The 14,247-nt window shown below is 42.4% G+C and overlaps 1 protein-coding gene across 1 annotated transcript in view; it reads left to right on the forward strand.

The window, feature by feature from the left end:
- Positions 1-1,207: 1,207 nt before the first annotated feature.
- LOC117491185 (kinesin-like protein KIF20B) overlaps positions 1,208-14,247 on the forward strand; it is an 87,703-nt gene continuing 74,663 nt past the window's right edge. The window contains exons 1-5 of the mRNA XM_034141048.1: positions 1,208-1,298; positions 2,836-2,944; positions 5,590-5,679; positions 10,703-10,825; positions 12,194-12,332. Of these exons, the coding sequence (XP_033996939.1) occupies positions 2,837-2,944; positions 5,590-5,679; positions 10,703-10,825; positions 12,194-12,332 (460 nt within the window). The 5' untranslated portion in view covers positions 1,208-1,298; position 2,836. The remainder of the gene's footprint in view (positions 1,299-2,835; positions 2,945-5,589; positions 5,680-10,702; positions 10,826-12,193; positions 12,333-14,247) is intronic.

The raw sequence follows: 14,247 nt of genomic DNA on the forward strand, positions 1-14,247 counted from the left end.
TTTGCATAAATTAAAGCGTGTCCAACAAGGACAGGTTAAAGTAGTTTCTTTTCTGAGGTTTTCAAGACAAGCAAGAGGACCAGTATACGGTATAAGTAGGACCACAGCAGGACAGATACAGGAGGAGGGAAAAATATCTACACACAAATGACATAACGACCCAGGGTCGTAACAATCACCATCATCATCATGTTATAGTGATAGTTTGTGTTAGTTTATTGGTTCAACTTTCTTCATTGTTTTTTGTGTATTCAGTCAAGCGGGTCAAAGTTACAAAGCACTTCACATCTTGCTTTTCTACAGATTACCTTACCACTGCACTGGTAAGGTAAAACTAGGCCGATTAATAACGTATTTAGGTCAGCCTTAGTAAGGCTACATTAAATGCATATATTCCTGTCTATTGCTTTCATTTGTATTTAATGTTATTGTTTCCACACATTTCACAATTTGGGATGAATGAGGTATCTATCTATCTATCTATCTATATATCCATCTATCCATCTATATATCCATATATCTGTCTGTCTGTCTGTCTGTCTGTCTGTCTGTCTGTCTGTCTGTCTGTCTGTCTACAGATAGATAGATAGATAGATAGATAGATAGATAGATCCGGGACCCGAAAGTGGCGTAGCCTGTACTTCAACATCAATGCATACGGATGTGCTCGATATATGCTGTATTGAACCAATAAACTAACACAAATTAACTGTATCACTATAACATGATGATGATGGTGATGAAGAATGCATCTAACGTTCCGCTGTTCATTATAATACAAAAACAGAGTATTAAAAAAAACTTTTCCTTGTCCGTTAAAGTTTTTTTGTGTTTCTTTTTAATTACTGAATAAAAGATATGAGGATAAGGATAGAGGGAGTCGTATGTTGTACAGATTGTAAAGACCTTTGAGCCAAATTCTTGTTTTTGGGCTGTATAAATCAAATTGACTTGAAACAGTTGCTAATTTAGAGTAGGCCTACTGGCACCTTTTTTATTCCAATTCAAGCACTGCATGTATTATATAAAGTCAATGAACCATTTTGAGAACGTTTTCATTAAGTAATTGTATTACTCAGTCTGTACAGCAGGGGGCGACGTGCTCCTTCAACGTTCGTTTTACAGTCCTCAGCTAAAACCAAAGAAAAAGAACACCCGAACGACGCATGCGCAATACCTCACTTCATCTGATTGGTCCGTTTCAAATTTAGACCGCGGCTTGTTGTTGTATGAAGTTAGCGAAAACACACGGAATAATTCTCTTTAAACGAACCTAATGTCCCAAATACAACAGCCAGGTGAGTGTTGAATGTTGTCCCAGGTGAAATGTAAACTTTTAGCTTTGTTTTGTGAAATAAAACGGACATTTGTTTGTCACTTTTATCAGTTGACAGGTGCTAACCAGCTAGCTTGTTTGTTAGCTATACCCAGAAACGTTAGTTAACATCTTTTAAAACGAGTCTAACTTCTATTCAGAAACGTTTAACCGGATTTTTTCTTAAATTCCATGTGTTATCACGATGTGAATTTGTACTGTCCTCCTTATAATTCACTTTTTTATTGTCGTAACTTCTAGCCTAGAGTATTGTCTACTCTAGGCTCTTTTTTTGTCTTTTACCGCTAACTGTTTTCTATGTGAAATCAACTTTCTCTAAGTATTTTAAGAGATATCTACTGTGAAGCACTTATACTGCATGTCTTGTATACAAGGTGCTATACAAATAAAGCTTCTTATTATATATTATTATTACATCTCTCTTGGATTGCATTAGACTAATAATACAACAATTCAATAACCACGTGTCCTAATTTGGTTACTGTAACATTTTCTATGGTTTATCCTTTGTATCACATGGCACATAAAACAATATATACAATACAACCTCAAAGGGAAACACACTGAAAAACCCACTCTACATATACATATAGACACAGATACCTTTCTGATTAATCCACATTAATAGCCAACCGTTGTTAACCAAGCTGATTTAAGACAGTTTTGGAAAGTCACTAAATCCATAGGGACTTGGCTTGGGAACTGGAAGGTCACCAGTTCAATTCCTAGAAAGACCAAGTGCTACCCAGGTGTCCCTGAGCAAGGCACCTTTAGCTCCACTGCTCTTCAGGCACAGTACGTAATGGCTCATATTCTCATAACACTAAAAGGGTCAAAATTACTCAACTGCTGTACTTAAGACAAGATATACTTTATGAAAGGGAAAGGTTTTCGTCCCAGCTGCATGCAGACAAGGCATTGCACACAATGTGAAAATGAAAAGGAGTACAACATCAACAAACATAATATATAAAATATCTCTAAATAGAAAATAAAAACTGAACTTTAACCAAAAATGGCGACTTTGGATAATGAGACCTTTTTATATTTGGTACTTAAAGTATATTTTGATGCTCATACTTTTGTACTTTACCTAAGTAACATTTTGATTGCTTGAATTGTAAGTATAAGATCTGAGTTCTTCCACCACCCCTGCTTTAAGAGATGCTTAATGATAATTGGTACGCCAAGTTCCCATCACCATTTGTAAACGTGATGATATCCAGTCAGTGCCATACAAATGTTTGAAGGGCGTGACATGAGTTAAAATTGTTGTTGATGTGAAGCTAACCCTACTTTAAGACGCTCAGTGAGTCGGCCAGACCTAACGTTACTCCCTTCATGTTGTCTTTGACAGCTGTTGTATTGTGTTGCACTGTCGGAGGAGCCTGTGACCTAAGATTTTCATCGTCATAACTACACTGTAGCTATGTACGTATGACTAATAAAAGCCTTGAACCTGCTTTTGTTTACTCCTGATCTTTGTCTATGTGCTGCAGAATGATGGAATCGCACCTGAACACTAAGGCTGAGCGACGGGACCAGGTGAAGGTGGACGACTTGAGGATCGATCTCTTATCAGAGTTCAGCGCATTACCTTACCCACAGGTAAACCATACATACTTCTGCCCATAATGATGTCACTTCTCATGAGATTAGGATAACAAATGTGCTTATAATATGCTTCAATATCTTATTAGAGCATGCAGTGGTGGTGTTACAGGAGTATGCACACACCTCCTTTATGTTGGATCCACTTCGAACAGGAAAAATATATCTCCAGGAATCTGAAATCACTCTCGAGTTTCACTGATGAAACGAGGAAAACATCTGTAATCCAGTATTGCCAGAAATTATGAATATATTCGTGTCATAGGAGCAAATATGAGGCTCTATCCAAGTTTAATAAATCAAGTATTTAGCAGTGTTTTTGTTTCTGAGCAGCAGTGGAAGAATAACAAGAAAAGAGGGATTTAAAAAAACTATTAAAGATAAGAACCTCATTTGTTTAACCCAGAGTGCCGACACCTCATATCAACTCTAATATATATTTGCGCTGGATTATGGATTTTCTCCATAATCTTCCACATGAAATGTCTAATAAATGCCCTATATAAACAGTCTGAACAATTAAAGATAGCAATACCTGTTTATGTGGGCTTTTATTGTTTAAATATCGTCTTCTAAATATTATTTTTGGACATTTACCGTACACCATAGGCCTGTACTACGAAGCTGGTTCAACCTAACCTGGATATGTTTGAGTTAGCCGGTTGGCCCAATCCAAAACATACGCGCTCTCGCTAAGCTGTACTACGACGCTGGTTATCAAGTGGATCCCTCAAGCCAGCCGTGTCCTATCTAGTTAGGTGCGCGTTCACATGAAAGGGGTGGTATTTGGAGCATTCGACCAATCTCAAACATGGACAAGCGTACTGACAGCGCAGCGTCATACTTCCTGAATGAAAAGTGAACTTTAATATTAGTCAAATATGAAGAAGTTAAACTTTAAACATCCATGACTTAAACACTTTATCCAGGATCAAAGCCACATAGCTGCACCTGCAAGGTGAATACAGCTGGTAAAAGAAAAAGTGTTTGAATGCGTACATTAACAGGTTTATGAAATCACTGCCCCGTCTAAGACACGATCTGACTTTAATTACATTTGACTCGAGTGTTTCGTCAACTTAATGTGTTGCTTAAAATAATACTTCTGCATACAGTATGTGACACTGTGAGTGTTGCACGGCCAGATACGGCTCAGCTGACTCAGATAAGGAAATATATGATACATTATGATGTGATATGATATGAATGATAATGGGACACATCGCCGTCTGCACTCACAGTGCTGTACTTAATGTTACTCTGATCCGGTTACTTATGTTGTGGCAGATATTTAAGTAAGCTTTCTTAACGCTAATGTTATAATAGTCCGATTGCTCTGAAGATGGGAGGGGATATTCTATTAATTTTCACGTTCACACAGTCAGTGATTTTTGCCGGCCGTCTTTCCTGCAACGGCAGTTTTTCTGTATTTCCTCTATCCTGTAATATGACTTGATAGCTTTAAACTCCGCACACGGAGCTCTGATTGGTCAGCAGGCGGTGCTTTCACTGAGTTGATCTCTTAGCCTGCAACCTAACCTGCTCCGGAGCAGGTTAGCCGCTCAGCATAAGTTACCATGGAGATTAGGGCTGCACGATATTTAAAAAAAACTGACATTGCGATATTTTTTCCCCCTGCGATATATATTGCGTTTTTTTTAACTATATTTAACCGGATGAAGGATTTTAGTCACGGACGTCTGGATCTTAACTGGTTGACTCATCATACCTTAAGTCATGATCCAACATGTCATGATAATGCATGTTGCTTACCCTCAAATAAGGGGGTTCATCTGTGAATGAAGAAGAGAAGAACCTTTTTGTATCCAAAATAGTTCCAGATGGCAGATGTTGCTTTTCTTTTTGGAAGTAAATCTTCATTCTCACCGGTATTGTCCTCCTGTGCCTCGCTCATTTTCTACCGGTGTTTTGATAGTCTGCAAACTAGCGGGGCGGGGCCTGCTGTGATCTGATCAAGAATGATTGTGATTGGTGGTTTGCTGTGCATGCATGTCACTCACTCAAGTACCCCTGACATGAGAGCCGTGCAAGTTTTCCTTTTGTAGCAAGCAGCAAAATAATTGTAACATGAAGTGTTTGAGTTAATTTACCTGCTTAATATCGCACGTCCTAAAAAAAGAAAAAAATTAATAACATTTTTTAATAAAATCGTACGTCCCTGCGATGTGAATATCGCGGTTATCGCCATGACACAATATATCGTTCAGCCCTAATGGAGATCTAGCCCGCTAAAAAGAGAACCAGCGTCGTAGGACCGGTAACCCCAAGTTTTCCCTGAAGTCAGCCCGCTAAGCGAAAATCCGGCTTCGTAGTACAGGCCTCTGAACTCTGTAAAGAACGTCCATAAACATTCATCTGTTTGCAAATTATTTATCTACATATCATTTTCCATTTACTTACCATTTGCACTATTTTCTGTTTTATTTGTATTTACGTGCACACGTTTCTCTCTTGCACTATTTTATCCGTTTTATTTGTTCCATGTCCTTTTTATATATTCATGTTGCTCTGTTGGAGTTGTTCATTGCCATATCTCCACTGTAGCTGCTGAGCACAAGCCTCCCATCTAGCATTTCAGTTTCCTCTCGCTGTGTTTGATTACATCCTGATGTGTTGTGCAGCTTTCCAGCACCGACGAGCGGGAACACCTGAAGGTTTACCTCCGCATCCGACCCTTCAGCTCAGCAGAGAGCCACAATGGAGAGTCTCAGGTAAACACAAAGAAAAAACAAATACTTTACACGCAAGAAGTCAAAGTCAACTTTATTGTCAATCTTTCGAAATAACGTTTCCCACAATCCCAAATACAAAAATATATAAAATATCTATATCCTACACCAGGGGTTTTCAAAGTGTGGGAAGGTGAGCCTCCCCTCAGAGAACATAAGAACAGCCGCGCCCCCCCCCTCCCAATTATTATTGCTATTATTGTTGTTGTTGTTGTTGTTGTTGCTATAATGCAGGGGTGTTCAATTGCATTTCAAAGAGGTCCAGTGAGAGAACATGTCATTAAATGCTCTGTTTTCGCTGTCTACCTTTCTCTGTATTGAGCACGCCATTTGAAATGACTCACTGCTGTTTCTCTCCTTGTCTCGTCTCTGGAGAGGCTTCTCAATACTCTAATTTCCCCTCCTCGACTCCCATCCTCGACTCCTATCCTCGACTCCTATCCTCGACTCCTATCCTCGAGACTTAGTCCCGCCCACAGGAGATGCGAGCGGAGGACTCGAGGAGGGGAACCGAGGAGAGAGGAGGGGAAGCAGCAGGCGGTTAGAGAAATGAGAACTCCTCTCCTCTGAGCGGTCATTTTAAAGAGACGTCCATTAATGATGACAGGAGGCACAGCAGCCCTCTGTCTGATGGACAGATGTGTTCATGACCACTTATATATTTACTTTGATTCATTCACAGTGCGGTATAATGAGACAATAACAGGCTACAGATGCGGACACACACACACACACACACACACACACACACACACACATATATATTTATATAAATATATACAATTTAAAGAATGAGAGCACTCTCATAATAACGTAACTCAATCAGACTGGATATATCCCCCTCCCCCCCTCTCTCTGGTCGCTGAAATGTGGAATTGAAATTACGGGCCAAAAGTTGTATTTACAAGTATTAAAAGTAAGCATAGGACACCAAACCAACTGAGACCCGTCTGTCCGCCGCATCTACGCACTGTACCACACACACACCTACACACTGTACAACACACACACCTACACACTGTACCACACACACACCTACACACTGTACAACACACACACCTACACACTGTACCACACACACACACCTACACACTGTACAATACACACACCTACACACTGTACCACGCACACACCTACACACTGTACCACGCACACACCTACACACTGTACCGCACACACCCTACACACTGTACCACACACACACCTACACACTGTACCACACACACACCTACACACTGTACCACACACACCTACACACTGTACCCCGCCACACGCACCTACACACTGTACCGCACACACCTACACACTGTACCACACACACACCTACACACTGTACTACACACACACCTACACACTGTACAATACACACACCTACACACTGTACAACACACACACCTACACACTGTACCACGCACACACCTACACACTGTACCACGCACACACCTACACACTGTACACACACACACACCTACACACTGTACCACACACACACCTACACACTGTACAATACACACACCTACACACTGTACCACACACACACCTACACACTGTACAATACACACACCTACACACTGTACCACGCACACACCTACACACTGTACCACACACACACCTACACACTGTACCACACGCACACACCTACACACTGTACCACGCACACACCTACACACTGTACCACGCACACACCTACACACTGTACCACGCACACACCTACACACTGTACCACACACACACACCTACACACTGTACCACACACACACCTACACACTGTACCACACACACCTACACACTGTACAATACACACACCTACACACTGTACCAACAGCACACCCTACACACTGTACCACGCACACACCTACACCTGTACCACAGCACACACCTACACACTGTACCACCACACACCTACACACTGTACCTACACCACACCTACACACTGTACCACACGCACACCTACACACTGTACCACACGCACACACCTACACACGCACACACCCCTACACGCACACACCTACACACCTGTACCACGCACCACACCTACACACTGTACCACGCACACACCTACACACTGTACCACGCACACACCTACACACTGTACCACGCACACACCTACACACTGTACCACGCACACACCTACACACTGTACCACGCACACACCTACACACTGTACCACGCACACACCTACACACTGTACCACGCACACCTACACACTGTACAACGCACACACCTACACACTGTACAATACACACACCTACACACTGTACCACACACACACCTACACACTGTACCACGCACACACCTACACACTGTACACACGCACACACCTACACACTGTACCACACACACACCTACACACTGTACCACACACACACCTACACACTGTACAATACACACACACCTACACACTGTACCACACGCACACACCTACACACTGTACCACGCACACACCTACACACTGTACCACCACACACCCTACACACTGTACAACACACACACCTACACACTGTACCACACACACCTACACACTGTACCACGCACACACCTACACACTGTACCACACACACACCTACACACTGTACAACACACACACCTACACACTGTACCACACACACACCTACACACTGTACCACACACACACCTACACACTGTACCACGCACACACCTACACACTGTACCACACACACCTACACACTGTACAACACACACACCTACACACTGTACCACCACACCTACACACTGTACCACACACACCTACACACTGTACCACACACACACCTACACACTGTACCACACCTACACACTGTACCACGCACACACCTACACACTGTACCACGCACACACCTACACACTGTACCACGCACACCTACACACTGTACCACGCACACACCTCCTACACTGTACCACACACAACCTATACACTGTACCACACACCTACACACTGTACCCACACACACACCTACACCACTGTACAATACACACACCTACACACTGTACCACGCACACACACTACACACTGTACCACACACACACCTACACACTGTACCACACACACACCTACACACTGTACCACACACACCTACACACTGTACCACGCGCACACCTACACACTGTACCACGCACACACCTACACACTGTACCACGCACACACCTACACACTGTACCCACGCACACACCTACACACTGTACCACGCACACACCTACACACTGTACCACGCACACCTACACACTATACAACGCACATACCTACACACTGTACCACACACACACCTACACACTGTACAATACACACACCTACACACTGTACCACACACACACCTACACACTGTACCACACACACCTACACACTGTACAATACACACACCTACACACTGTACCACGCACACACCTACACACTGTACCACGCACACCTACACACTGTACCACGCACACACCTACACACTGTACCACACACACACCTACACACTGTACCACACACACCTACACACTGTACCACACACCTACAGCTCCTAAAGCATATAATCAGGCTACAGCCGTTGTGTATTTTATTTTGTGAAGCACTAAATGGTTTTAAAAAAATATGGACTCTTTGTTTGTAGATATCTACTAAACTAAAGCAAATAAAGAGAGTAGGCCTGTTATACTGAGTGATATATATTATACACACTGCTCTGCTTTCTGCACGGACCTCACAGCTGTTCTCACTGTAAACATCGCGTCGCGATGAAAGCAGTTACTAAAATAATATCCAGGGGATGCATGCAGAGCTGTGATTGGCTGAGATAAGTCCGGCCGTGCGTCACGACTCCACCGTTCCCGGAAATGCATCCGCAGAAGAGCCGTGGAGGACCCATCAGTGTCTCCTCGGTTATAGCTCCTCCAGAGAGCCTCCTCGATGTGCATTTAGAGAAATGAGATGTCCTTCAATATGGCGCGCTGAAATCCATTTCCGGGTCACTACCGGAGGACCGAGGAGTCGAGGGGTCGAGGAGGGGAAATTAGAGTATTGAGAAGCCTCTTGTGTGTTTGAATCTGTCGTGCTGACTCACTGACTGCACCGATTTGATTGGCTGAGTAGCGTCACCTCCTTAAAACATTAAACAACAACTTTTTAAAACATTTTTAACATTTTCAACATCGTGGATAAATCCTTATATTCTCCCGGCAACACACTGAACGTAAACTTTGCCTCCTTATTACACTCACCCCTACTTTAGTGGGAACAATGAGTCTGCGTCTTTGATGCGCACAGGCGGATGATGCGGGGATGCGATATAGACGAGAACAAACGCAGATCATCCTCTGGCCTTCACCGGTACTTGCTTTTGATCAAAGTCATTGCGGAAAACCCGCACTCACACAGAGAGGTGGAGCCAGGGGCGGACTGGGACTAAAAATCAGCCCTGGAATCTCACCCAGCCCAGCCCACACAAATTGGTAGAGCGTGCTCGTGAACTGTCAACGGGGGGGGGGGGGAGCCTCGCTGTGTGGAAACGGCCCGCTGAACGGACCTCTGTCGCCTGTCAGCGCAACTTAAATTATGCCGTTTAAAAACAAACAATAAAGGGCGCTGCCGGCCGTTCTGTGATTCTCCAGAACACACCGATGGCCAGTCTGCCCCTGGGTGGAGGGGAAGGGAATGAGCACTTTTACAGCCTTTTTGGCGAGGTGGGGGAACTCGGTCTCCACAGACAGCCAAAAGCGTGCAAGTGACACTTTACTCATCTTTTTCTCGTTATTTCTTTCTCACGCTGCGCCTCCCCTGAAGCTCTCTGGCGCCTCCCCTGAAGCTCTCTGGCGCCTCCCCTGAAGCTCTCTGGCGCGCCCCCCCCGCCCATTAAGACATAAATAAAAGCACAACAATCAATATAACAAAAATAATAGTCACTTCAATGTCTTTGGGAAATGTACATAAGAAGCTGCTGCTGCATTTGAATACATCTGAAGGAAAACAGGCAGAATGTTCATGGTAAACGGATAAATATTTCCCCCTCTTTTTTGTTTCCAACAGGACTGTGTGACTATTGAGCCCCCGGACACAGCTTTACTGAAGCCTCCGAATCTGTCCCTGTCAGCGAGGCTTAGTTCGGAAAAATCTCTTCCTCAAACTGGACAACGCTTCAAGTTCTCCCAGGTCTGTGTTTCCTGACAGATACAGAAGAGTTTTAGACGATAGCTTACTGTAAAGATAATTCCCTTTGAACGTATCGTCACTTGTATACGATGCATTTTAGTCTAACATAGTGTTTCTCAAAGTGTGGTCCACGTGAGTATATTGGTAACATTTCACACTTGAACTAAATAAATAATAAATTCAAAGTGTTTGTCACATTGTTTAAAAATGACAAGTATAGGTGGCAACAGAGACAATCAGTCAATGAGTGCGTAAACAATGCTAAAGAAATGGAACAGTGTAAATAATTAACTTGTGTTTAATGTTGAATTTGTGTTAAACTTGGGCCTGCAACCAAAGTGTATTTTATTTAGCAAATCCACAGCGGAGGTTGTACTTCATGCATTTTGCATTTCTCTCAGTAGCCAAGGATCTGAGAGTCTGTTGGATAGGACATGAACTCCGTTATAAATGTAGTCTACATTTCGTATGAGGTGTAAAACCTATGAGCATTTTAAATCACATATGAAGGAAAGGCTTATGGATTTAATGTGTGAACGAGGCGATGTAGAGAAGGTTAAGCTGTCTTTATTAGGCTGTCATTTGTTATAAACTGTTGAAGTGGTAAGCAGACCTTTTTGTTTTTGGATATTTGGGGAGGTGTGTGTGTGTGTGTGTGTGTGTGTGTGTGTGTGTGTGTGTGTGTGTGTGTGTGTGTGTGTGTGTGTGTGTGTGTGTGTGTGTGTGTGTGTGTGTGTGTGTGTGTGTGTGTGTGTGTGTGTGTGTGTGTGTGTGTGTGTGTGTGTGGTGTGTGTGTGTGTGTGTGTGTGTGTGTGTGTGTGTGTGTGTGTGTGTGTGTGTGTGTGTGTGTGTGTTGTGTGTGGTGTGTGTGTGTGTGTGTGTGTGTGTGTGTGTGTGTGTGTGTGTGTGTGTGTGTGTGTGTGTGTGTGTGTGTGTGTGTGTGTGTGTGTGTGTGTGTGTGTGTGTGTGTGTGTGTGTGTGTGTGTGTGTGTGTGTGTGTGTGTGTGTGTGTGTGTGTGTGTCAGGGGATCTCAGGGTATCTCAGGGTGACATCTTCTCACTAAATACTCAGTTGGAGCAGGGTTTTTTTTTCTAGAAAATTATAGTATGAGGGCGCTAACTACACTTACGGCCAAAAGTACGGCCCCGCCCACTTTCCGGTGAAAATACTGCATCAGAGCGAAGCGGAAAATAATAGTGTCTTCATGTCTTAAAGCTGCGGGGTCATTTATTGCACCTCAAACTACAAATAAATCCAGAGTTACGGTTTGTTTTTTGAAGTGGTCCTTGGTATGAACAAGTTTGAGAAACACTGGAAAGTTCGAGACATCCTAAAATGATGTTTTAAATGAATACTCCCTTCCCCAGGTTTATGGTCCTGAGACTTCACAGAAAGATTTCTTCCAGGGAACAGTGAAGGATTTGGTGAAAGACGTCCTGGAGGGCGGGAACTCTCTGGTTTTCACATACGGAGTCACCAACGCCGGCAAGACCTTCACATTCTTAGGTTCGTTCCACTTTCTAACATCTTAAATTAAACTAAAAAGAGTATATAGTGATTGTTGTAAAAGGATCAGATTATCTCCTCTCTGTCAGCTGTTCTGTAGGATAATAGTTAAAGTGTGAATCTATACGCCTAAACCATGAGGTTTTTTTATTTATTTTTATTTTTATACAAGTAGCCCTAATCATCTTCTTAAACAATTGTCCATTTTATTTCCTTCTGATATGTTTTTCAAAATTCTCCAAATTCGGACGTTTTTTCCAAATGTCTGACTTTTAATATCAGGGATGCAAACTTGTCACCTTTCGGCGAAATTCGCCATTTTGAATCCAAAATAGGTCGTTTGTGTGATTCATGTAGATCTGCAATAAAAATATTTGTGGGGTATGGGGGGGGGGGTCTGGGACCCGGAGTAATCTGCGGCCGCGAGCTGTTATGTGCCATCACGCATGGTGTTCTTTTTTTATATAATGAAGCGCGAGCTGTGTGCTCGAGTCTTCCTGCCTGTCAGCTCTGCTCATGGATGTATAATAAGGCTCTGCTGCTCCGGGATGAGGGTCTAGCTTCAGCAGCTACATTACCTATGGGTGCGTTCGTTAATATTAACTGTGCGGTCCGGAGTCACTGTGGCACAGACTGGACCGCTGGTGAACAGCTGTTAGAACGGGCCGTTCAGGTGTTCAGAGCAGAGCTCCCTGTCGGAGCGGCAGAGCGTGATGTGCACTGAAAAGTGTTCCTGTCGCAATATTATCGTTGAGCTAGCTAACTAGCATACATTGTCACTATCTGCTAACGTTAGCTTTAGCCTTCGTTTTCAAATAGTTTTAAAAGAGTAAAAGTAGACGTACTCAGATATTGTACTTGAGTAAAAGTAGAAGTACTCAGATCTTGTACTTTAGTAAAAGTAGAAGTACTCAGATCTTGTACTTGAGTAAAAGTAGAAGTACCAGAGTGTAGGAATACTCTGTTCCAGTAAAAGTCCTGCATTCAAAATGTTCCTCAAGTAAAAGTAGAAAAGTATTATCATCAAAATATAGTGAAAGTAGCGACAGTAAAAGTAGTCGTTGTGCAGATTGGTCCATTTCAGAATAATATATATGATATGTTTTATAATGATTGATCATGAAAGTGTTCTCAAAGCTGGTAAAGGTGCAGCTAGTTTGAATGACTTTGTATACTGCAGGGTAGCTTGTGGATTTACTCCAGGTGGAACTAAAGTCTGATTTAACACTTGATTATATTTCACATCATTCATCCACATCTGTGAAGTAACTAAAGGTATTAATACATGTAGTGGAGGAAAAGTACACCATGTACCTCTGAACTGTAGAGGAGAAGAAGAACAAAGTAGCAAAACATTGAAATACTTAAATAAAGTACAAGTATCTCAAAATTGAACCCAAGTATAGTACTTGTTGAGTTTATGAACTTGGTTACTTTACACCACTGGCTATAAAGATAGAAAGACTAAGCCTTGCACAGAGGCATGAAAATACATTTTCAAAATGCTCAACAGAGCTGCCAAAATTATAAACTGACTGCTACACAATTAAAATAAATGCTTTTATACATTTCTATTAGATGTGACTCTTTGGCGTTTCTGTTATTATTAACTGCTTTAGTTGTTCTGACTGCTAAAATCCTGTTATTCCTCATTTTAAAGCCGATATTCCGTGGGGTCGGGGGGCTCGGATCCTTGTCACCTTTTTCATACCTGATGAGTTTGCATCCCTGAATATATTTCTAAATTATTTAGAAAAAACTCTGACTTTTGAAAAAATCTGACTTTTTACATAATTCTTACTTTCTTTTCAAAATTCTCACTTTTTATAAAATTCTGAGTGGATCAGATGTTCTCTCTTCTCTGTAAGCTGTTCTGTTCTGTAGGCTAATATTTTAAGTGTGAATCGATACGCCT

This window comes from Trematomus bernacchii, unplaced genomic scaffold, assembly GCF_902827165.1.
Source record: "Trematomus bernacchii unplaced genomic scaffold, fTreBer1.1, whole genome shotgun sequence".
NCBI classification, from domain to species: domain Eukaryota; kingdom Metazoa; phylum Chordata; class Actinopteri; order Perciformes; family Nototheniidae; genus Trematomus; species Trematomus bernacchii.